We start from the raw sequence: 23,505 nt of genomic DNA, 5'->3' as shown, positions 1-23,505 counted from the left end.
CTTCTGTTTCGAACCATTAGGAGAGAAGATGCCAGGGGAAAAAATCAGTCCTTGGAGTGATTGCTCAGATTAAAAGGCTTGCACAAAGCTGGAGTGAGGGAGGTTGACTTTCCTCCCAAGCCAAGCATGCAGAGAGGCAAACAGGGGTTTGGCTGTTTCCAGGCAAATCAGGCAGTTTTAATGACCTTGGTTCTCTCTTTCAGTGCATCCACGCGAGCTCCTTTGCGCACGTCCGCATGTGCCGCACCCTGGGCCTGGGAGAGCACGCACCCCCTGCGTGACCAAAGAGCAGATCCAGCATCAAACATGGAAGGAAAAAAAAAGAAAAACTGGGAGGGAGGCCCAAAGTCTCCAATGTGACATGCTCAGCAAGTTACTGGTTGGCATGGGAGTGACGCCACCAGCACTAGGAGAAAAGCTTTCCCTCGCAGCTTCTCTCGGGTTTATTGGGAAGATTATTCAAACATTTTCATTTTAAAATATTTGGCAGAGACTTCTGCATAAGTCAAGAGAACATTTCTGCCCATATTGCTTCAGATAGAGAAAAGAGAGTTTAAAGGGAAAAAACAAGCAAAAACCCATTGACTTTCTTCATGGCTACTGAAAGGGGTCTTGAAAGAACTTGCCTTGTGAGTGAGAAGGACACCAAGAAGTACTCCTTGGCCCTAGACAGGTAACACAACTCTTTGTTTCCTTCACTGACATTTCTGTGTCAGAGCAATGTGAGAGCACCAATCTGCCAACCGGCTGCAGGAGTCAAAGTCTGGAGAGTTTCACCATGCATACATTTTACTATTTTCAAAATGTTTTGTTCAATTTTTTTCTTCCAAAACTTTCTTATTAGATTTTTGAAGCATTTACTAGACAGCAGTCTGATATGTCTGTGTCTGTGATGGATTGAACCAATCTACTGTTGAAGCAAGTGTCTCTTGCTATGTATTTTATAAGCTTAGTAGATTTATTGTAGGATGCAAAACCTCATGGATTATGCTGCAATTTTAGGCTGAATTATAATTGTGCTATTGACACCATGTTTGGTTCAAGGCTCCTTCATGCTTGAATGTCTCAATTATCCATTTGGTTTGAAAGAAAGGCAATGCTTTATTCTTGTGGATTGTCTATTGAGCTTAGAGTTAATGTAACTCTTGTATGCCAGAGGTCTGGTGAGTAAATGTTGGCTTGAGTGAGGAAAGATCTTCTGAAAACATAAGATACTGTAGATGGGGTTAAAAAAAGAGTATAAATGTCCATCACAAAATAGTTTTGTAGTTTAACCTTTTTTCATTCTTCCTCTTAACTCAGACTAGCAAGTATTTTTAAAAGAAAATAGCTGCTCAGTTACAGCTTAGCACCTCTTGACATTTCCATTATCTCATTGGTTTTCAGGTTATTTATTGCTTGGCTCTCTTAAAACGTGTGGGACAGAAACTTGGCGTAAACACTGTCAGTTCAAATGGAAATCTGTCTCTTCATGTTCTTACACTGGGGTCAGTGCCATCGTATTTTAGTCATTTGAACGTCTGGGTTATTATTTAAATATTGCTTCATGGCTCCATAAATATAGATGGCACTGTCCAAAATGACTTCTGTGGTAATATTTATATTTCAAAAAGATCCCATATGATTCTGCAGTTCATTTTAGTTATTTGGGACAGTGGTTTTTTTAAAGTTTGCAATTTTGTGTGCACAGCTTCAGTGCTTGAGGTCCTTAGGCCCCTTGCAACCTCTGGACACAGAGGACAAAACTGGGCAAACCCTTTATATGGTCCCCTGAGACAGGGACAGCTGTTAGGCTGCCTGGTAAGGAAGCATTTTTCCCCTGGATCACTGGTAATGGGGAATATCCTTGCTAAGCATAAGGCCAGGATGCACACTGGGGGGCAAGAATCCCTGGCCTCTGATCCTCCCATCTGAGAACTGACACATCTTCTGGAGTCAATTGTTTTCTGATAATTATTTCTTAATTTAGGATTGAAATTAGTTGGGATGAATTGCTGCAGCAATTGCAGTTTTTGGACTGATGCAGCAGCTACATGCAATAGCCCCTGAGCTGGAGGCTGGTCCCAGGAGGGCTCTGCAGTGGTGGTCCTGAGATGGCTGAATGATGGAGGAGGTAGCTCTCCAAAATGAAGAGGACTTGTCATCCAGCCATGTGGCTTTTGTGCTGCTTCTCCATTTTGCTTTTTCTGCCAGATGAAATTTGATTAAGTGCACAATTAATTACTCTTTCCAGAAATTACCAGAAATGAGGACTGAGAGCCAGTCTTCCTCCCTCCTGCTGGAAAGAGCTGGTAGCACAGGGGAAGCCCTTGCCCTGCTTCCCATTGCACCCAGCAGCTTGAGGTGCCAGTCCAGTGACCTAGAGTACCAGCCCAGTGACACAGGGTGCCAGCTCAGTGACACAGGGTGCCAGCCCAGTGACACAGGGTGCCAGCTCAGTGACCCAGGGTGCCAGCCCAGTGACACAGGGTGCCAGCTCAGTGACCCAGGGTGCCAGCCTGTGAGCCACAGCCAGCCCAGTGACCCAGGGTACCAGCCCAGTGACCCAGAGTACCAGCCCAGTGACCCAGAGTACCAGCTCAGTGATCCAGGGTGCCAGCCCAGTGACCCAGGGTACCAGCCCAGTGACCCAGAGTACCAGCTCAGTGACCCAGAGTACCAGCTCAGTGATCCAGGGTGCCAGCCCAGTGACACAGGGTGCCAGCCTGTGAGCCACAGCCAGCCCAGTGACCCAGGGTACCAGCCCATGAGCCGCAGCCAGCCCATGAGGGGATGCAGCCCTCTGGGCCCGGGCTCACACAGCAGCTGCCTTAAGCCAACAGTAGCAATAGGCTCATCTTAGCCTTTGGTATAAATTACCACATTTTTCTGTCCCCCATGTGTAGCCTTAATGAGCAGCTCTAATGCTTTCAACAGAATTTATTTTGCACACAGATTGCCTATTTCCTTGCCATCCCCCAGCCTCTTTCCTTTTAATAAATGCCATCATTGCAGTCCCCCAGCCTCTTTCTGTTTAATGAATGCCATCATTACAATACACAGGGAACAAAACTAGTTTTATCTTGACCATGTGAGTAGGAAGCCTGAAAGCTGACCCCTTTCCCTGCACTCGGGGTTGTGGAGGAGAGTGTTTTGCACATGCTAGACCTGTCTGTAGTCACTAGATGGTTTGGATGCATTAAGGCTTCCCATGTCAAACTTGAAATGCTTAAAAGTGGGTGGGCTTCAACTGAGCCCTCTGAAAGTCAGATCAGTTGTAGGTTTATAGTACAATTCATATTGGGAGGGACCTTAACAATGTCTCTGGTCCAAGCAAGAGATTGAATAATGTTGCTCAGGGTTGTCTCCAGCCTAGTCTTGAAAAAATCTCTCAGGATAGAAACTCCACAGCCTTCCTGGGCAATCTGCTTCAATAGGCTATTAACTTCACAATCTTTTCTTCCCCCCTCATATTCAATTGGAACTTGTTTCAATTTATGACCAATGACCTCATCCTTCCTCCATGTAGAGCAATAAAACTCCATCTTCTCAATAGCCTCCTCAGGAATATTGGCAGGTTGCATCTGGGTGCTCACAAAAATCCAGTCCCCCAGAAGTGCTCCAGCCTTTAATTGTCCAGGTCACCCTCTGCTAAACCTGCTCTGATTTACTGATCTTTCCTGTGCTAAGGACTCCAAAGCTGGACATGATATTGTAGATATGGTCTCACAAATCTGTCTGTCCCAGGTGCAGGACTTTATATTTGTTCTTGTGAAATTGAACAGCTCCTGTTGAGCTCTTCCTCCAGACTCCTCATGGCAGCCTTGCCCTCCAATCTGTCAGCTGCACCTCCAGGTTGGCATCATCTGCCACCATGATCAGGGTGCCCTACACCTCCTGCTCCAGGAAACAGAGGAAGGCATCACACAGGATGGGTCTCAGGAAACAGAGGAAGGCATCACACAGGATGGGTCTCAGGGCAGGACACCACTTCCCACCAGGCTTGAGGAAGGTTATGAACCATGGTGGTTACAGCTGAAGCTGAGCACTCAGAACCTCCTGCTTCATGCAAAACGTGTTGTCCGTAAGTCATACAGCATCTGCTTTAAATTAGGTGTGAACTAGGTCTCTGAGATAGTTTTGTATGGCCTTTTCACAGTCAATGGTGGTATTAAAAGAGAATAAGTTCTTCTAATGACTAATCATTCATATTCTATTTTTTTTTCTATTTGTTATCACCTATATAGTGATCTAGATAATCCTTTATCATGGTCTAGGTAATGGCTTGACCAATTCCTCAAGTTTCCATGAATGAAGACAGGCAAGAGTTTTTTATTTCTTGCTGGCAACAGATCACTGTAAATTGACCAGAAATATTCAATATTCCACTTCATAAATCAGTGGATTTGCATCTGATTGTGCCAGCTATGCTATGAGCTAGATTTTGGGTTGATCCAGCATGGATTTGTTAGTATGTTCTTTATCTGTCTTTATACTGAGATTTTGAATGCCATCACACAAGTGAAACTCAAGGCTTTAAGTCTCAAAGTTTTGGTTTTTATTTTGTCTCTGAGACAAGAGACAAGGTGGGGAAAAACCCAGGGGTGGGCAATGCTGATAGCAGGAACGTTGTGTGGAAAAGTTAGGGTTTGTGTTCATGCAAAAGTTTTAAACATAGGGCATTTACCTGTAGATTTTCTTGTCTATAGGCCTTGGACTCCTAACTGGTGCCTGTCTGCCAGGCCCATACCAGCAAGCAAAAAGTTTGAAGTGAACCTGGGAGATGATTTCTTCAGATGAAGAGTGATTTTCTATAGCAAGCACATAAGAAATATTTTGTTCTTTATCTCCTTTCCTGCAGGTGATATGAAAACTCTTACAAGATCAAAGAGTCTTCATCAAAAATAGGCTTTCCACCACTCCTTATCCTTTACAGAATCAATGCTCAGGAAGATGATGAGAGTTTTTTTGTGATCTCTGCACTGTTTTAGCTGAGGGCCATGTGGTTGCCTCCTTTGCACTGGCTTGCCAGCTGTCCCAGTAGCACACAGCAACTCAGCAGACCCAGCACACCCAAACCCAGTGCCTGTGCCTCCCTGCAGGTGACACCAGCACCCTGCAGAATGGGCTGTGGCTTCCCAGCACTGGCCATATGCCATCTCCATCGTGCCCAATTCAGTTTTGCCCACTTCATCTCAGAAAGAAAATTAGAACCAAGGCAGTGAGTTACATGAAACAGAAATTAGATAGCTAGGTCATCAGCTCAGAAAATTGATGGTTCAGAGGTATAACAATGATACATAAAATCATGAATGGTGGGAGGCAGGTAAACAGGGAATAGTCAGTCATTTCTAACAGTATTAGAACTAATTAAAATAGCAGGCAGACAGCTCCAGAGTGACAAAAGGCACATTATTTTTACACACATCATAATTAAACTGTGGAACTCAATACTTTCAAGCCAGCTGTGTTTGTGGAATAAAGATCTGTAAAGAGATGTTGGACAGGAGCTCTGGTTCAGAACTGGGGAGCAGTAACTCTCTGGGAATGTTCCTCTTTGGTACTTTGACCTTATGTATTCCTTCATGTTAATGACAGAATTTGAATACTTGTCTACCAGCACCTCTGGTCTGTCTCCAGGCAGCTATTGTTATAGGAGAAGGAAAACTCTTCAGGCCTGTATTGTTATAGTGTTATGGAGAAGGAAAACTTTTGACTATGCATTTATGCATACAGGGCCAGGCCCTCAAAATGACACACATAGATAACTAAGGCATGAATTCCTATCTACTGGAGATCTAAAAGTATGCAAGCATATAAATATTTGCCTTTATTTTGTGCCCACAGTAAGGAAAAGGAGAAACTGGATGGCCAGGTTATTAACAGGGTCTTAAATACCTTGAAAATATTCAAGATTGGTACAACAACTGAAATCAGAATGGTGCCAGCATAAGGGAGGTGACTATGGCTTTGATAAATTTTTCTCTGAAGGTAGTTTCATTATCCTTTTAGGCACCAGAAAATTACTATTTTCTCTCATGAAGGAGATAATCTCCTGTGGAAAGAGCAGTGATTCCACATTTTCCTCTTGTGGCTGGGGAACTCATAATGGTCTAGGAGGATAGCAATTATTCCCACAAGCCTGCAGATCAAGGCACCCAGCTGACCAAGTGAAAATAAACAGAAAGGAAGTTGTAATAAAAAGCTTTTGCTAATGATTTGTGTGAAATCTGCAATATGTATTAATATTCTCTGCTTCTCCCTTCTGGCCATGACTCAGTAGGAGCCTTTCAGTGACATTCCCCTGACTATCTTTTTTACAAAGAAAAGAGAATTTGAAATGGAGAAAAGATTATTTTTTATCTGTGACTCTGCAATATGCTGGCACAGAGACCTGAAGCTCAAAGGCTACATCTTGCTCTAAAACACTGTGAAGGAGTTTCTGGTCTAACAGAGCTGATCTTTGCACCTTAAGCTTTTGATTCACACTTTTATAAAACTGCCTCCTAGATTCTTAGATTCTTTTAATTAGTGGCAGGCAGCTTTTGAAAGAGAAAAATAATAGTTACATACAGGAGCTGGCAGGAGTTTTCCCAATCATCAGGCCAGATGCTGTTCTGGAAGTTCAAAGGGAGCAGTGAATGCTCACCACCTCTGGCAACCAGGGCACTTCTATTTAGGTACCCTTTAGACAGAAAAATGTGACATTTGTGGGTTTATACAGTCTCTGTTTGCTTTTGCATCTGTCCAGCAAGATCTGGGGACAGAGCTTTCCTGCCCCTCAGTGAGGCTCTGAGGCTTTGTTAGTTGACAGAGACACTGAAAGACAAAAAACAAAACAGAGTGAGATCACAGAGCGACCTATTTTGTTAACAACAGGGAAAGGACTTGGTGGCTCAGAATATGCAGTGGTAATTTTGGCATTCCTGCCTGAGAGATTGTTGAGCTGATCATGACTCATGTCATTAAGATGATTTTAATGTTCAATGCCAGCTGATGAAAATTGAGGTAAGGGGAAATTAATTTTACATGAAAACGATAGAAAAGCATTGGAAGTTAACTCCAGAGAGAGATCATGAGAAAGAAAACCTTGCCTGTCCTGATCTCCAGGGGAGAGTAAGAGAACTACAGCATTTTATTCAGCCATCTGGAAGGAATTAATTTGTGGTACCTTCTGTGTCTAATTCATCAGTAAAATATTGTACAAAAATGACACAGTGAACCCGATAAATGGAAAACTAAAGGACTGGAGAAGGACTGGCTGGTGGGGACCCCAGCTGCCAGATGGGCAGCCCATTCCCTAGACAGTCCAACTCCATTTGTTTGTTGATGTGAGGAAAATAGAGGAAAATGCTGACAAAAGGACTCAGAAAATTCCCTGTCTCCAAGCATCAGACATTAAATGTGACCAGTTGCTGTTTCACACAAGCTCCTCACGTACAGGGGGATCAGCCACCTCCACGGAGCAAACAGAGACCACATGCTGACCTGGCTGGGAAATTGGCTGACTCAGGGGAACGCGGCACCCTTGGCACATCTCAATATTTACAGAACCAAATCCACATTGATTATCTGCACTTGCAGGGCTCGGCTGCCAAGGTGGGTCAGCTCTTCTTTCGTCAGTACCTCTGTGATGTTGATGAGCACAAAAGGCCGAGACATCAGCTCTGCAGGTGCCTTTGCCTCTTGCCCACCAGTGTGGGGCATCTGGCAGGACTTCAAACCTGCTGAGCAGCTGCAGCCCCCTCAGGCCACCCAAAAGAAGCAGCTGGAAAAAGCTTGTGATTTCAGTACAGTTTTTTTTCTGGACAGACTACTGCAGGTTGGCAGCCACCAGCTAATTTCTTTCCAGTGAGAATTCAGGCATCTTGACACTTCTACAAACAGTGCAGAAACACTAGAGAAAGTCACCAGGACTCGTGTTACTTCCTGGAGCACAGGTTTCCTTCAGCTGAAGAAACAATTCTTCCTAATTCCAGAGGAAAGTCTGAAGTCAAAATGGGGGAAAGCCACTGTTGTCACTGGGGCAACTAAGCCCAGTCCCACATCCTGTCCCCAGGCTAATTTGGAAAAAAAGCAGTGGAGTTTGCTGTGTTCCTGGGTAGCCCCTGCACACACAGACCCCAAATAGCTGCACCATGTGGTTTAGGGACTGTGCATGTGCATCTTGGCAGAATTCTCCTCCTGGTGCCACAGGCCCAGTGCACTCGTCACATCAGGCGCAGCTCTGGCAACAAGTGTTGTATTGGGAGAGACAGAATGGTTTTGAGTCCCCCTGGGAGGGGGTTTAGAGGGTTTTTTTGCAATTTGGGCTCTTTTCTGTTGAGAGAAAAGGAGAAGGGAACATCCTTGCTCAGCAAACCACCTTGGGGCCTCCCAGGGGGAGTCTCTTGGTTGCTCTGCTGAGAGCACCAAACATTGTGGTCATCCAGGAGCTTCCACAGCTGCTGTGCAATGAGCTTGGGCCCACACCTCTGTACCCCCACCCTGTGGTTCCTGTGCAGGAACCCTGAGAGGCACAATACTGAGGGTTTGTGGCAGAGCAGACTTGGCTGAAAAATCACTTTGTGATGGAGCAATGCTCAAAGAGCCATTTCTGCTAGACTTCTCACCTTACCATGAACTCAGTGGCATAAAGGGTTGTTCTATGTGTACTATGGGTTATATGTACTATGGAGAGTGATTTTTGAATGAAAACTATGATTTTTGATGAAAACTATGAACTATGATTTTTTAATACCTTTGAGATTTTTTGACGAGTATTTTCAATGCTCAGACTCTTCTGGAATATTGGTAGATTTTGTACATATGTGGAAATTTGAGATTAAATAGTTCTATGTGCAAAGAGAGGAGAGAAATATTTTCAGCTGATTATATTTAAGAAAAAGAAGTTTGAGGTGTTTTTTTGACTAGTTTTCCTGACAAAGCTGTTGGGAATAAAATCCTTAGTATTTTTTAGTAGAATTTTTCCATGTTGTGCTGAACTTGGTAGCTATTTGCATGAGGTACAATTTCTTTAAAGTCACGTGGTGTGTGCGAGATACACAGCCTCAGAAAGCCACCCTATGCTTCATAAACTGCTAAATGATGTAGGAGAGCCCAAAGAGCTGGGAAACACAGCCAGAACACTCATTTCATGTGCAGCTCCCTCCCACAGAGCCTTGCTTGTGTGAGCAAGCCTCTTCTGTGACCTGCTCTGCTGTTCCCAATGCTGCTTTTGTCCTTTGAAAGCATTAATTACATCATTTCTGGGGCTGTAGGGCAAGATGCCTGAATAACCATGGTTTTTCTTTTTAACCTCCCATTTCTTTCTATCCCAAAGGATGAGCTGGCATCAGAAGAATTCAAATGAAGAGAGGCAGCAGCAGGAAGCAGAAGTTACAGGAGCTAATCCAGCATATCACTGTCACAGCTACTCCCAGGCCTATGAGAACAGACAGAGGGAGCAGCATCAAGCCAGGAGGAAGCTCTGTGTAGCATCAGTAATTTGCACCTTCTTCATGATTGCTGAGATAACAGGGAAGTATGTGTGCTCAAAAAGAGCCCAGTCTGGTGCCCAGCACAGGCACATCCCTGCCTTGAGTGCACACTGACTGCAGGGACCATGGCAGGGGTGAACCCACCTGGCACTAAACAACTCTCCTTTGTCCCTGGTCATTAAAAGAACTGGGGGGAGGAGAGGGTTTAAGTGAAATTATCAAAATATTTTAATATTGTCACTCAAGGATTTCATCTGGGTAGGAATACAAAGATCAGTTAATGGTCTGAACTGTTCTTCCAGGTCTTTAAGCTTGACTGATGCATGTCTTGGCATCACAAAGGTTTTCTAATAAATTGAGCTATATCCTTTAAAAAGATTAAAAGATTTTACATATTTATCTAGGCCAATGAGACCTCAGCACTGATAGAGGCTGCTAGCAGTATCATCTGAAAATAAATGCAAGAGTCTTTTCAAAATCCAGGGAAATCCAGGGCCAGATTCACCATCTGTTTTTCTACAGCTAAGTCAATGCATTTATATCAGGGCATGTTCATCTTTTAAATTGGCCTGCTGGTGTGCCTTTGGATCAATGGAAGATTATTCCCCTACCTAATTAGCTTTCATTTCTGGACCCACCCTACAACATCCAATATAAGTATTTGGCTTGCTCATAGAGTATTGGCTTTCATTTTGTCTCACTGCTCTGTTCTCTCCATGGATTCTGTGATATTTATATCCACCTGATAGCTCCTGGCTCTTTAATTTGCCCTTCCCTGCAGTGAGCTGAGGTAAGCGAGACATGGGGAATCCCACAGACTTTTGCCATATGTGTTCCAGCAGATGTAACAAAAATCAGCCAGGAAAGCCTCTGAAACTCATATTTTCCCAGCTCAGACATCTCTGGAGCCCCATGAAAGTGAAACAGAAAGGCTTTGTCTTCCTTGCAAGTGAGAAGCGGAGGCACTGAAAGAGTTGCTGCATTTCTGCCTTCTCCTCTGGCTGCTAAACCCAGCAGGGACTTCTCCATCTCTTCCTTCCCACGTGCTCCCTCTGCATGGAGCCCTGTTGTTTGTGGGTCACCTGCATTTCCTCCAGGAAAACCAGCGCATGCTGCTAATCCCCATGCAGTAATTCCCAGGGCCAGAAGTAATGCATTATTAACAAAACCATCTAATCAGTAGGCTTAAGTTTGGTGAATGTGGCTGTGCTAGAGGGTAATTGGAAGGAGAGATGATATGTTAACTAAATGTTTCGTTTTGCCTAATGAATCATGCAGCTTTTTTGCAGTGACAGCTTAAGTAACAGCCTTGAAGACCGTTTTGCTTCAGACCATTAAACTTTGACAAACCAGTTATTAACTGCAGTTACAGACAGCTCTCTGTGGAGATTTTTGTAATTATGAACCATATATTTAATATTTTTAATCATTAGGCAAGACTGCTGTGCCTGATGATTGACCATTGAGTGACTGACAATTTCTGCTGCTTGTGGTCTATAAATCTATAAACATCCATTATAGGGAATGGTGAGTCTTAAAGGCCACTTGTAGGGAGTATTGATAAAAAGCTGTAAAAGCCTTTAACTATGACACTTATTTTACTCCTGAAGATAAAGAGTATCTTCCCCTCCCTTCCTTGCCCTCTGAGGGCAAACAGCTTCCGTGGACATTATTCTGCTAAACAGAAGAAACAAAGCTGCATCACTCTCAGAGAGGTTGAAAAGTTGTTCTTCTTTGAATGCCTAGACCTTCCCATGATATTTTTCTCAAACCATCTGTGCTGGCCATTTCTGCTTTCCCAAATGGGGCACTGCTGGTTGAGCCTGACACACTACCAACTCTTTGAAAGACAATTACCTTCTGTTCTTCTAAGGCAGTTCCATCACAATCTCCACAGATCTGAAGATAACAGTCACACCAGTGCTACCCAGTGTGGAGCCCAGATATAAAAGTGCTTTCCAATGATTTTTGGTGATTAAGAACCAATGGATTTCAAAGCACTTCCACTTGGGCAGTAGAAAGAGAGATGAACACTGCATGTGGTCTCATGTCAGAGCAGGACAGAAAAACTTGATCAGTGAGACAAGTTGCTCAGTTAAGCAGACTGAGATCTCTGAAACTCACCCAAGGCATTAGTTATGCCAGCAGTACATAAAATAATAATTTGCAAACATTTTTCAAAGGCAGTAGGCTAGCAGCAAGCTTTTGAGATGCTGTCCCACAGAAATAGAAACAGAAAATAGAAATGGAAATAGAGTATATAAAATGAAATAGGGTTTTGCCCACAGCTTGTGATCTACGTATTTGTTTGCTGAAAGAAACCTGATGCCTGGGTTATTAACATCTGGGCACTGCCAGACAAGCCTTCCTCCCCCTGCTCAGCAGAACCACATCCCTCTTGAGATACAGTTATCCTGAAAACAGTGGAAGTCTAAGACATGTGCCACAACCAAAATCTATGTGTGCATTTTCACTTGAACATGCTCTGGGAAATACTTACTCAGATGAATTTTTCATTTTACCACAAGGAATGAGATGCCCCCAAATTCTGCAGCCATGTTTTCTCCCTTTTGGGAAGTAACTTTGAGCAAAATTCTGTGCTGAAAAAACTTATGGTGTTAGGTATTCTAATCTAAAATATGCATAGAGGAGGAAATTAAACAGAGAGTCCATCCTGCTGGCATGAAAAAGTTCCAGCTATAAGGAAACAAGAGATATAGCTACATGTCCTTTTGGCAGTGGTATGCTGCCAAAGATTTGAATGAGGCATTTTATGATGTTTTTCAGGATTCATTAATTCTCATTCAGGTTGTGGCCAGGAGAAATGAGTGAGCTGAAATTAATTAAATGACTGGAGAATGAAAATGCATTGGCAAATGCAGAAGCTAAGTGTTTTGGCTTTGTTATTTCACATCCACTTTTTTACATTTGTGCTTTGATGAAAAGATTCCTCTGCTGTAATGTGTTGGAAGGACAGTGTCCTGCCTGGGATCCTTGTCTTCTGCAGCCACAAGGAGCTGGGGCTGTTTAATGTAAACTTTCAGTTTATTTGGATTAGACTTTACCCCTGAGATATGGCTAGTAGAATTTGGCAAAATAATGATATTTGGCTTACTGAGTAAAAGAAATGAGAATTAAAATAACCCAAAAATATTTTAATTTGGTGTGTTTTTCCTTCAGAATCCACTTAAATCCAAACTTTCACAGAGTAAAATGATATTCAGCCACATTTTTGAGCTCTAGCAGGAAAGTTAAGTCATGCATTACAGATTCAAAATGATAGATTGGTTCTGAGAACAGAACATTTTTCTCTATGCCCTCACTAAAATGGCTGATTGCTTATCGCAGTTCTTCTATAGGGATCTTTCCATGTATTCCTGTTTTAGTGTTGCCTGTGACAGATAAACAGTCAGGCAGCAGGAAGAACATGCATATTTTCCTGCAACAAATAGGAAATTAATCCCATAAGCTAGGTCTCTGAACTGTTGTACATACATAAAAATATCAGTGTTCTGTGAAAAGATAGTGGGAGGATACTGGAAATGTGATGTTTAATATGGAATTTCACAAAAATATGGCTTTTCACAAAAAAAATTCTGATATTAAAATAGTCAAACGGTACAATAGCAATGTAACTACAGAACTAATGTATCACAACTCTCATTTTTCTTAGGTCTCTAACTCATTTTTCTTAGGTCTCTCTCTAACTAAGAAATTTGGCTTATGTATTTCTATTAATTCATCCCTTTCACTGCATGAACAAGGTACAAAATGAAATTATCTTTGAAGAGGTTTGGGTCTTGTGTATGATGGCTGAAAATTGAGTGTTCCCTTTGATTCTCAGCAGAACAGGCCTTGAGCTGGCTCTGGCTGGCTCAGACCCGTGAGCAGAGCCGTGACCCAGCGGGTGTTTGTTTCACACAGGCGGGCACATCGCGGGCAGCCTGGCCGTGCTCAGCGACGCGGCGCACATCCTGGTGGACCTCACCAGCTTCCTCATCAGCCTCCTCTCGCTGTGCCTCACCTCCAAACCTCCCACCAAACAGTGCACCTTTGGCTGGCACCGAGCAGGTAGCAAACATGTCCTGTTATGAACGTGTGGAATGGGAAAAGGAAGCTATCCCAGCCAGGGACTGGAGAACGTGTTGAGGTCCAACATGGGTCTGCAGGCATTTAGAGACAGTGTGCTAATGCTCCCACAGATCTCAGGACATGAAACACAGTAAAACAGTGAATTTCAAAGAAGTAAAGGGTCACTCTTTATCTAAAAGCATGTCTTTCAGTTCATTATTTACCACAGTTTTGGGTTGGTGCTAACTTTGGTTGAAATAACAGCAACTTCTCTCAGTGACTTGAGTATGTGGAGGACTGGGCTCTCAACTTGTTATGAAACAGGTTTCTATAAAAGCAACAATAACCATAAAAATTAGGGTTTTCTCCATTTCTAAAGCAAATGATTAAATAATTTTTAAAAGTTCACAATGTTACATTTGTAGAAAAGTGAGATCCTTTAACATTTCCCCTTTTCTAGATTTTCTCCTTTCATATCTCTTTATCACTGTTGGGTTTTTTAGATGCAAACAGGTTTTTAAAGTACTCTGTCCTTGACCTAAACCACCCATTTTACAGATGATACCTAACACCAAAAGCCTGACAATCAAACACAAGTGTTTTTACAAAAGACAAGACACTAGCAAAATACTAACCATGAGAATAATTTTCTGGGAGTGTGAGTCTGTTCAAGATTTAGACACCTAAATATCTATGCCTACATGCACATGAGCACCTTTAAGCACGGGGTCCAAGTCTCTGATATATTCAACAGAAATCTTGGTTTAGGCATGGGAATGGCAGCTGTTGCACAAGACCTGAAGGAGCCTGCACAAGGTGCCAAGCATAAAATCAGGGCCTGTCAAATGTGACCAGACACTCATGGCTAAAAACCAGTCAGTGTTCCCAGTCAGCCAGTGAAGGAGGGAGCTGTGTCAATCACCATTAATTTGATGTCCACAGAGGGAGCTTAGACACTTTAGGTAGTGCCTACAGATAGGCCATTTAGTTGTCTCTATCCGAAAATAAGTCTCATGTTGGATGTCTCAGAGCTCAGTTTTGTTGCTTATATATAATGATTTGTGCCATTTGAAATCCAGTTGTCACTCTGGAAGTCTGTGGGTCAATGATACACCTTGTGTCAGGCCATGCATGGAGGTGTCAGTGTGCCTCAAATGACTCCAGACACCTGTGCCCCAGAACCAAGGACTCAGATGATAAATGCTTCGAGGGTGTTCAGCAGCAAAGGCCAGAAACAGCTTCTGACTCAGATGTCTGTAGGCCAGGGTTGGTTGTAGCTGCACAGGGTACCAGGCATGTGGCACCCTCATCCTGCCTTTCTGCAGCTCCCTAAGTGTATCCTACCTGCTCTGCTGGGTGACTGGGAGGTTCAGCATGGCCCAAGCATGGCTGGCATTATGGAGACAACACACAGCTGAATTTTGCAGGCTTAGTAACCTACAACTTAACATCAGTTGATTTACCATTACCTTTCACATTTATTATATCTTATCCTGGGGGGAGAAAAGTGAAAGAGATACCTCTCTTGATGATGTAGACAGGCTCAGCCACTTCATGTAACTTCATCCTCAGTCTGAACTAAATTATTTTTATTTTGTTATTGCAATGCAGAACTTCAAAACCAATCCTTTATTGCCCTTTTTATCCTGGTAACGAAAAGAGCCTTGCATCAAATGTTAGAAGTTATTTAATTGCATTCCACGATTGTTATCCTGTTTCTTGCTTATTTTCCCAGCTATATTCTCAGTTTAATATGCAGGTGGGCACCTTAACAGAGCAGCTGAGGGCAGTCAGGTGGCAAAGTCACTCTCCACTGACTAGCAAGGTCTTTCAGGTGCAGCCCTCCATGACACTGGAAGATGTTTCTTCACTGCTTCTCTCAGACTGATAGATATTGTCATGAAAAAACTCTTCATGGCAGTGCTCAGGTTTAGCCATCTGAATGCCTCCTGCCCTCCATGCCAAAGCAGTGCAGCTACTTCCACAAACACAGAAACACAGTATTGAATAAGATTGATAGTGTGAGCCAAACTATTTTCAGATACAAACCTCTCCTGTACCTTAATTCTCCTCAGCTGTACTCAGAGATTCCTACCCAATCCTACACTATTGTTTGCTGTGCTCTGTTAGTGCCAGTAGTTCTGAGAAAAAGAAACTGAGAACATCTCAAGTGAAGTATTTAGTGCTGCTGAACTGATCTGTAAGCTTAACTAAATATGTAAATATGATCACTAACATGTTCTGTTATTGAAGATATGCATAAGTCCACACAGGTGGATACATGTGTTCACAAGAGCTCTTGGATGCTTTCATGCCAATGATAGCACAGCCATCAACACCGTCAGCTGGGCCAAGTTTGCAGGGGTTCAACCTGCAACCTGCAGAAAAAAAATTGTATGACTTATGTCTGCTTCTATCTAAATTTAAGCAAAACTAAATTCCCCTGTCAGTGCATTTTGATTTATTATTTTCCAGTTTTAGGCAAAACAGTCATTTGATAAGCTTTTGCAGCCTGCAAAAGAGGGGATCCCCATAAAATTATATAAAAAAATCATAAGCTGTTTTAATGGCTTGTCAGTGGAGGTCTGTGCAAATGCTTTCTGGCTGTCTACTGCCTTTCACTTTACTGTGAGCTTGCATTTTCTTTGGTATTGTCTCAGTTGTTCTCATTTACCCATTCAAGTCACATGGCAATTACTAGTCCCATATCCTATTAAAAGCATGCTGCATGTTCATATGCACTTCCCCGGACCTCTCCCATAACAGTGCAATAAAAGCTGGCCTTGGGGACTGGATTTATTTGAGCTCAACTCAAAGCCAATAGAGACAAAATTAAATTTTGCTACCCCGGGGAAAAAATAACTTCTTTTGTTCTTGTCACAGCTGGTGGCACAAAAATGACTTTATGGCATTGGCAGAATGAGTTCCAGGATAAGTTTCGCTGACAGGACCTGGTTGGGAGCTGCTACTGTCTCTCTGAAAGGTGAAGTGGTGAGAGGTGTGCAGGAACAGGGGAGGCTGTGCCTCTCTCCTTCCTTCAAACCTCTGCTCCTGTGATAATCTTGTTGGGAGAGGAGGGCTGGTCTTTATGGGTTTCACACCACAGACAAACTCCTTTTGCACCTCCCAGAACTCCCCAAATGATCTTTTACATCTCTCCAATTTCTTAGAATGTTGCATGAACTCAGCACTGGAAAGGGGACAGAAGTAGGGGCAGCTAGAACAGGGTTAGGCCGCCACATGCACAGGGTTACCCTGGACAGCCACTGGATTTGCTGTGGTCAGAAAGGAGCTTGGCCCATTCTTTGTGAGCTTTAAGGCTGCCAGCATACAAGAAGCAGCTCTCCTGACTATAAAGCTCATACACCTGGAACTATTATCATCAACCTCTTAAAATTTTTTGCTTTCCTATTCTGACTGCTAAAATCAGATTTTTTTCATTCCTAGAAATTCTGGGAGCTTTGATGTCTATGATCATAGTTTGGATGGTGACTGGTGTGTTGATATATTTGGCTTGCATGAGGCTGCTACACCCGGATTATGAGATTGATGCTACAGTGATGCTCATTACCTCTGCTTGTGCTGTGCTCACCAACATCCTGTAAGTTCTTTTGTTCTCCTCTCATATGACACTGGAACCTTGAACCTGCTGCTGTAATTCAATTTAAAAAACTATAGAGAGATAATGGCCTCAAAAATATTAAGTGTTTATGAGCTCCATGAGGATATGGAAGGGGGTCCAAAAGAGAGGTCCTGCTTCTCATTGGAAGTTGCAGTTGTTCTCCTCCTTTCTGTTAGCTGCCACACTGGGAAGGAAAATTATGAATCTACAAACCCCAGGAGAAGATTATTCTCCGTCTCACTTTTTATTAGATGTCAGAATATTCAAGAACTCTCTAGAAAATGAGGCCTCATTAATTACCCCATTCACAGACTTTCTTGATTATGCAAATCACTGAAAACCTAGGAACTGTCTGCTCAGCCACCTCTGCATTTCTACTTAATGTGTCAGATTTTACTGTTCAGCATTCAGAAGTGACAGGGGTGGTGATGTGTATGGCCTCACTGCTTTCAGAGATGCAGTGAATCCTCTGATATTTGCAGCTTTCCATCTCTTGCAGGCTAAGCCTGATTCTGCACCAGACTGGCCATGGGCACAGCCACGGGGCACAAGGCAGGGAAGGCACCTCAGCCCCTCTGGAGCCAGCTCTGAGCAATGCCAGCCTGCAGGCAGCCTTTGTGCATGCCATTGGAGATCTATTCCAGAGCATTAGTGTGCTAATTAGTGCACTTATCATCTTCTTTAAGGTTGGTTTTATTCGTTCATATGCCTGCCTTGCAATCAGGGATAAGTGCTATTTTCACAGCGTTGTGACAGTAGGTACTAGGTAAATATTTCCTCTGTCTTAATCATACACACTGTAATTGTATTAAAGAAAATTATTCTTGGGAACTGAAATAACTGTTGAGAGAGTAACCCTTGCTTCTTGCTGTTTCAACTGGATACTTTGGTGTCTCCCTTTCTTCATCTGTAGCACCTTCATTCCCTGCACTGAGGCTCCCTAACTGGCAAAGAGGGCCAGCACTCATTCTGTACTAGATAAATGCAATTTATTATTCTTTCATGCTGATTAAAAATGACAATAACCAACAAGAATGAAATTAACAAAGTGGTGTGTTCATATTTTTCTAGCCACAGTACAAAATAGCCGACCCAATCTGCACATTTGTGTTTTCCATCTTTGTTTTGGCAACTACCATCACTATTTTAAGGGATATTTTAACTATATTAATGGAAGGTAGGACCTGATTTCAGAATTAATACTTGCATTTTGATTTTTTTCTGTTGCTTTATCCATAATGCTTATATATGTTTGAAAAAAAGTATAATAGTACATTTCTGTATCAGTTTCCAATAGTCTCATAATTCTGATCATACTTTAAACCTACTTCTAATTTTAATCAAAATTGTTTTCTATCATTACATTACGCTTACATATATGCCAGTTTTTGTAAAAACCTTTGTACTGGTATTTTGCTAATGAGCTCTGAGTTGCTTTTGTTTGCCATATGTGTAGCATTTCTTTCTATCACCCCTTTGGCATATGAGATGCCTACTCACCTTGTTCATTGTTTACTTCCTTTACCCATGTGAAACATAAATCTTTGCCAAGAGAAAGTGTTTTGACTGTGCTTTGAACTGTGTCTGTGAAATAGGCTGAGTACAAGAGACAAAAGTTTAAAAGACTTTTTAGTCACCTGAGTCCAGAAAAGCAAGCTGTTGGAGCTTTCCAGTTGCATTCCAGGGCATGGGAATAGACAATTCTCAGCACAGCAGCAGCAAGAAGAACCAGGCTTAGCAATCTTTAATCCTGTCAGGTATGGGCCTGAATATTTGATTTGCAAGGCCAAATGACTTGAGCAGTCACAGATGCATGTTTCTGCCTTACCCACATTGAATAATATAATGCAACCTCTCTCTCAGCTGTGAAGACATGAGGATTAAAAGGAAAAGTAGCTCTAAAAGTGCAGGTTTTATATGAGTACTCAATGTGACTGCCTGTGTGGCTATTTCTCCTCTCTTTCACTTGCACCTACTGCTGTTTCAAGAAATAAAATATCCATTAAAAATAAAAATAAAATATCCATTATAAAACATTGTTACCGTAGTTTCATTTGAGGGTTGGTTTGCTTTCAGTGATTGTGAGATAGAGATACTTCCATGTAGCAGCGTACCTAGGCAAGAGCATGGCAACTGACTCTATTTTGGCTGCCAAAAAGCAGATCTCTTGGTTACTGAAAAAAAAAAAAAAAATCAAACTACCAGGAAGGGGGAGCAACCCCTGACACTCAGGAGTCTCTTTGCTAAAGCAGTGACTCCCAGCTTCTGTAAGCAGTGCTGACATGCCACAGTCAGCAGTGCCTGTTCCCCTCTGCACCAAGGCCACTCTCCTCCTGGGAACTCTCTGGGGAGTGTCCTATCTCCTAAGTACAATATTCTGCCCAGAATTTGCTGAAAAGAAATTGGATGCTGGAGCTGCAGTTTCAGGTTACTGATCCAAGTGGAACAGGATGAGTTCATGCTGTTCACATGGACATAGGGATGCACTCACAAAAGATGTTGGTGCAAAACTGTGACATGATCTGGCTAAACAGCTCACTACCTGTGTAAACTGGACATTCAGACTGTCCCCTAAAACAAGCATGAGTCTCAACCCTCCACGGAGAAGTTTAAACCAAGGGATGAGATTATATAGTACAGTGAACTCTGAAATAGATGGGCTTCCCAAAGCATTGAATACTTGTATAAAAATGATACATCTAAGTGAATAAAGGTTCATAATTAATTTTCCTCTATTGATCAAAATTCTTATCCCTTAAAAATATTGTTTTTCCATCAATTTCTTCTTTTCAGGAACATCAAAAGGATTTGCTTATGATGCTGTAAAAGCAAGAATTTTAACAGTTGAAAAAGTGGAGTCTGTTCACGACCTTCATGTTTGGGCTCTGACAATGAATCAAACTGCTCTCTCTGCTCACATTGCCACAGGTCAGTAAATTTCTGTAAGCAGGGAGTGACTATTCAGCTGCTGTCTAGTAAAGGTCAGTCTTTCTTGATTCAGATTAAGCTGACTGTATATCTGTTACTTGTTTAAAAAAATCATCATAATTTTGTTGGAAAATCAAAATTAACAATAATAACAAATAAAGCTCTCAGATCCTCCTCCCAGAAACCTTGTCTAAACAACAGGGACCTCTACTTAGCCCAAAACTTGAAAACTTAAGAGTCTGTGGGACAACAAAGTAAATTACAATATATTTAAAATAAATTAAAAGAATTAGACTAAAACCGGATTTTTATCACACTTCTGTCAAACTTGAAAACTGTTGATCTCTACAAGAAGATCTTACAGGGCCATTATGCATTTCTGATGTATCTTCAGAAGGAAAACAATCTTTAAAACTGGATGGAGCTTAGAGGTAGCTCCAGTTCATCTTTTAAAATATTATTTTAAATTGTAGCTCTTATCCCTTTTGACAAACTGTCCACTACGCAGGTCAATTTTCTTATCTGTCTGTCAGCTATTTACGTATTAAGAAAAAAAAAGCCAGCTGTGTTTGGCCAAGGACAGGGCTAGAGGTGAAGTTCTCCACAGAGTCCCCACTTCCCAAAAACAGAGTGTCTATCAGCCACCCAAATCACTTGGCGCTGCTGCTACTCCCTGACTGGATGAACTAATCTTTATTAAGTATTTCTGCTTTCCTCCGGTCTTCTGCCAATCTGAATTTCTATGGTGATTTCTTAGCTTAACTTTTGCCAAAATTGCATATTCCAACCACATTTGAATGAACAAAGTTTGCTGACATGGAGGTTCCTGAAAGGAGGATAAAAAGGACAAGAAACACTTTTCAAACAATGTTCTTGTTAAAAGTTTCTCTTCTAGGAGTACACAATATCTATATTAGATATCAATGCCTATATTGGAAGTATACAATATTTTAAAGTATTATCAAGATGTATGTTTTGATTACTTTCTGCTTGCTCTCTGCAGCAGACTCAACAGACAGCCAGAAGATTTTGAGAGATGTCACCCAAGCCCTGTTTGAGCAGTACAGCTTCCACTCCATCACCATTCAGATTGAATCCGGGGAGGATCAGAAACCAGACTGTGTCTTCTGCCAAGAGCCCAGGGATTAAAGGGAGCACTGTGCTGTGCCAAATAATCACCACCCCTCTTACAGGTCAATGGAGGCTGTATGTGCTGATTGAGTGTGATTGATTAACAGCAAATGGTAATTAGCTGACATAGCAAGCCCTGCCATTGCAAGCAGAGCATGGGCCTTTCTTTGTTGGTATCATCTACCATGAGAGAACAAGGATTAAATCCAGCCATTTGCTAGATTGCCTGTCCATCAGCTGTTTCTTTCAATTACAGGAGAAATATCCAAATTATTCTTGACTAGACCAGCAGATTGGCAGTAAAGCAACATTCAGAGTGACTGTCTGTAATTACAGGTAACAAAAAACTAATCAACCTTCAAATTACCAACAGACAAATTATCACAGCTGCAATGAAATATGAGTTTGGTGTTAGCAAACTCAGCACTCACTCAGGATGAAAGAGAAAATTTAAATTACTACAGGAGTTGAAGAAATCTGGGGAAGAAAGTGGTGATGTTTTCCCTGCCTTCTGGCAGACACTCTTCTTCCTGCCTACTAAGGGAAGTATCAGACAGGTACCATGGATCACAAGAGAATGGATGTCAAGAGAATGGCTCACAAGAGAGTTTATTCCATTCATATTTGGCAAACAGATCTTTGTTTTTTAGCTAGCCCTATTTATGTTTTCAGCCTTCAGGCAAGCTCTTTTCTGCCAGGCATAAGCAGTACTCTGAACTATTAACCCATAGCACCATGAGAGAAGGGTTGAGATGGATTTCTGTGTCCATGTCACAAGGTACCACTGAGTCATGGCAATAAAACAGACCAGGTGCTCTTAGAAATGGAAAAATAATTAGGGCAAGGGAAAACTGGGATCCATTGTGAACATCCTGTCTGGTGTCACAGCTCAGAGTGGCCTGTGGGCTGTTACCCAGTGACACCCCAATCCCTGAAGTTATACCAGGTAATTAAAAAAACCCTTTGGCATATCACACTGCCATTCGCTATAAAGGGAAGTGACATGCCTCTCCTTCAGGTAACTAATTCCCACATTTCCTAACAAGATGTGAGTCGTGGCTTCCCCAGCTGAGTGTTTCCACCAAAACCACCCCAAACCACTCCCACATTCCCCCTCCCCTTCCTCTGTGGTGGACTGGAGGAGAATTGGAGGCACAAAAGGGAAAGGTTATGGGCTGGGATAAGAACCATTTACTGGAAACAGCAATGAAGTAGGAAAATGAACAGTAACTGCAGCAATAGCAATGACAGAGTATACAAGAGGCAAATATTTCACATGTGAGTGCTCACCCCTGGCAATTCCCCATCCTGCTGCCACACTACTGACTCCTTTCCCCATCCCTGGGAGTGATAGGAGGTGGTATAGAATAACCTCCGGCTCCTGGCCATGCCCCCTCCTGGCCTGCTGCAAAAATTAACCCTGCCCTGGCCAGAACCAGGAGAATGTATTAAATCATCCTCTTTTACATACATGGCAATGCTTACAGCAGAACTGAGAACAAAGAGTCAGGTCTTTCTGCAATCCCTCTATTTTTGTCCAACCAACTGAATTAAACTCTCACCTCCTGGCAAAAGCAAGGCCTGCACTTCAAAATGCATGCTCCAGTGCTCCAAAAAACAACTTCAATTCTGCCCCTGGCACTAACAGTGCTTACCATGCAGAACTAGACATAATGTTTTCCCACTCCACAGTTCTCTCTCCAACAGCTGTAGGGCTTACTTTACTAGCAGGTTTGTTAGAACAAAATAAATTATGTGATACCAAGTGGTACTGACTTTCCAGACTGATAGATAGGAGGACCATTGTATTATTAAGGTATAAATGGCCCTTGCTTTTTAGGAAATTCAGTTTTATTAGCGATAGATTCACATTAGTTTTCTCCTTTATCATTCTAAGGAGATTAGAATTTTTTTATTGGGGCTTTTGACTACAGATAAGACATAACTACGTGATGATGGATTAATGTATTAAGCTGGCATTTGTTACCTGGTAGGGGGAACAAGAAATTATTCTGCTTAGTGGAAGATCTTACTCAGGTAAACCTCCCACTGAAATCAGATGAGGTATTAAAACAAAACACCCGCTAGGAATTTCATGAGTATCTCATTATTTATCAGCTTGAAAGAGCTGAAGTTATGCCAGTGATATCACAGTACAGTGATAAAGACAATTCTTGCCCTTCACAGCTGAAGCTCCAGAAGATAAGACACAAATAAATCAAAGCACAGTTAGAAATTCTAAATGACGAAGTTCACTTGTATTTCAGCCAGTTTCTCTGCTGGTGTAATTTAGCA

The 23,505-nt window shown here is 42.2% G+C and overlaps 1 protein-coding gene across 1 annotated transcript; it reads left to right on the top strand.

Moving 5' to 3' along the window:
• Window positions 1-593: 593 nt before the first annotated feature.
• SLC30A8 (solute carrier family 30 member 8) lies at window positions 594-23,434 on the top strand. The gene is made up of 10 exons (XM_059483406.1): window positions 594-673; window positions 9,302-9,502; window positions 13,363-13,529; window positions 16,977-17,130; window positions 17,651-17,837; window positions 18,223-18,328; window positions 19,945-20,079; window positions 21,083-21,272; window positions 21,467-21,546; window positions 23,398-23,434. Exons 1-8 carry the CDS (start codon window positions 594-596, stop codon window positions 21,226-21,228), a joined length of 1,176 nt encoding a protein of 391 aa, XP_059339389.1. The 3' UTR covers window positions 21,229-21,272; window positions 21,467-21,546; window positions 23,398-23,434.
• The last annotated feature ends 71 nt before the right edge of the window (window positions 23,435-23,505 follow it).

Source organism: Ammospiza nelsoni, chromosome 1 (genome assembly GCF_027579445.1).
Source record: "Ammospiza nelsoni isolate bAmmNel1 chromosome 1, bAmmNel1.pri, whole genome shotgun sequence".
Lineage (NCBI taxonomy): Eukaryota > Metazoa > Chordata > Aves > Passeriformes > Passerellidae > Ammospiza > Ammospiza nelsoni.
The sequence above is the reverse complement of the archived record's forward strand: the minus strand, read 5'-3'. Positions and strand labels throughout refer to the sequence as shown.

Coding starts and splice junctions, on each gene's coding strand:
- SLC30A8 (XM_059483406.1), top strand. CDS start 594: ATGGCTACTGAAAGGGGTCTTGAAAGAACTTGCCTTGTGAGTGAGAAG. Junction 9,503..13,362: donor ATTGCTGAGATAACAGGGAA/GTATGTGTGCTC, acceptor GCCGTGACCCAG/CGGGTGTTTGTTTCACACAG. Junction 18,329..19,944: donor TTTAACTATATTAATGGAAG/GTAGGACCTGAT, acceptor TCTTCTTTTCAG/GAACATCAAAAGGATTTGCT.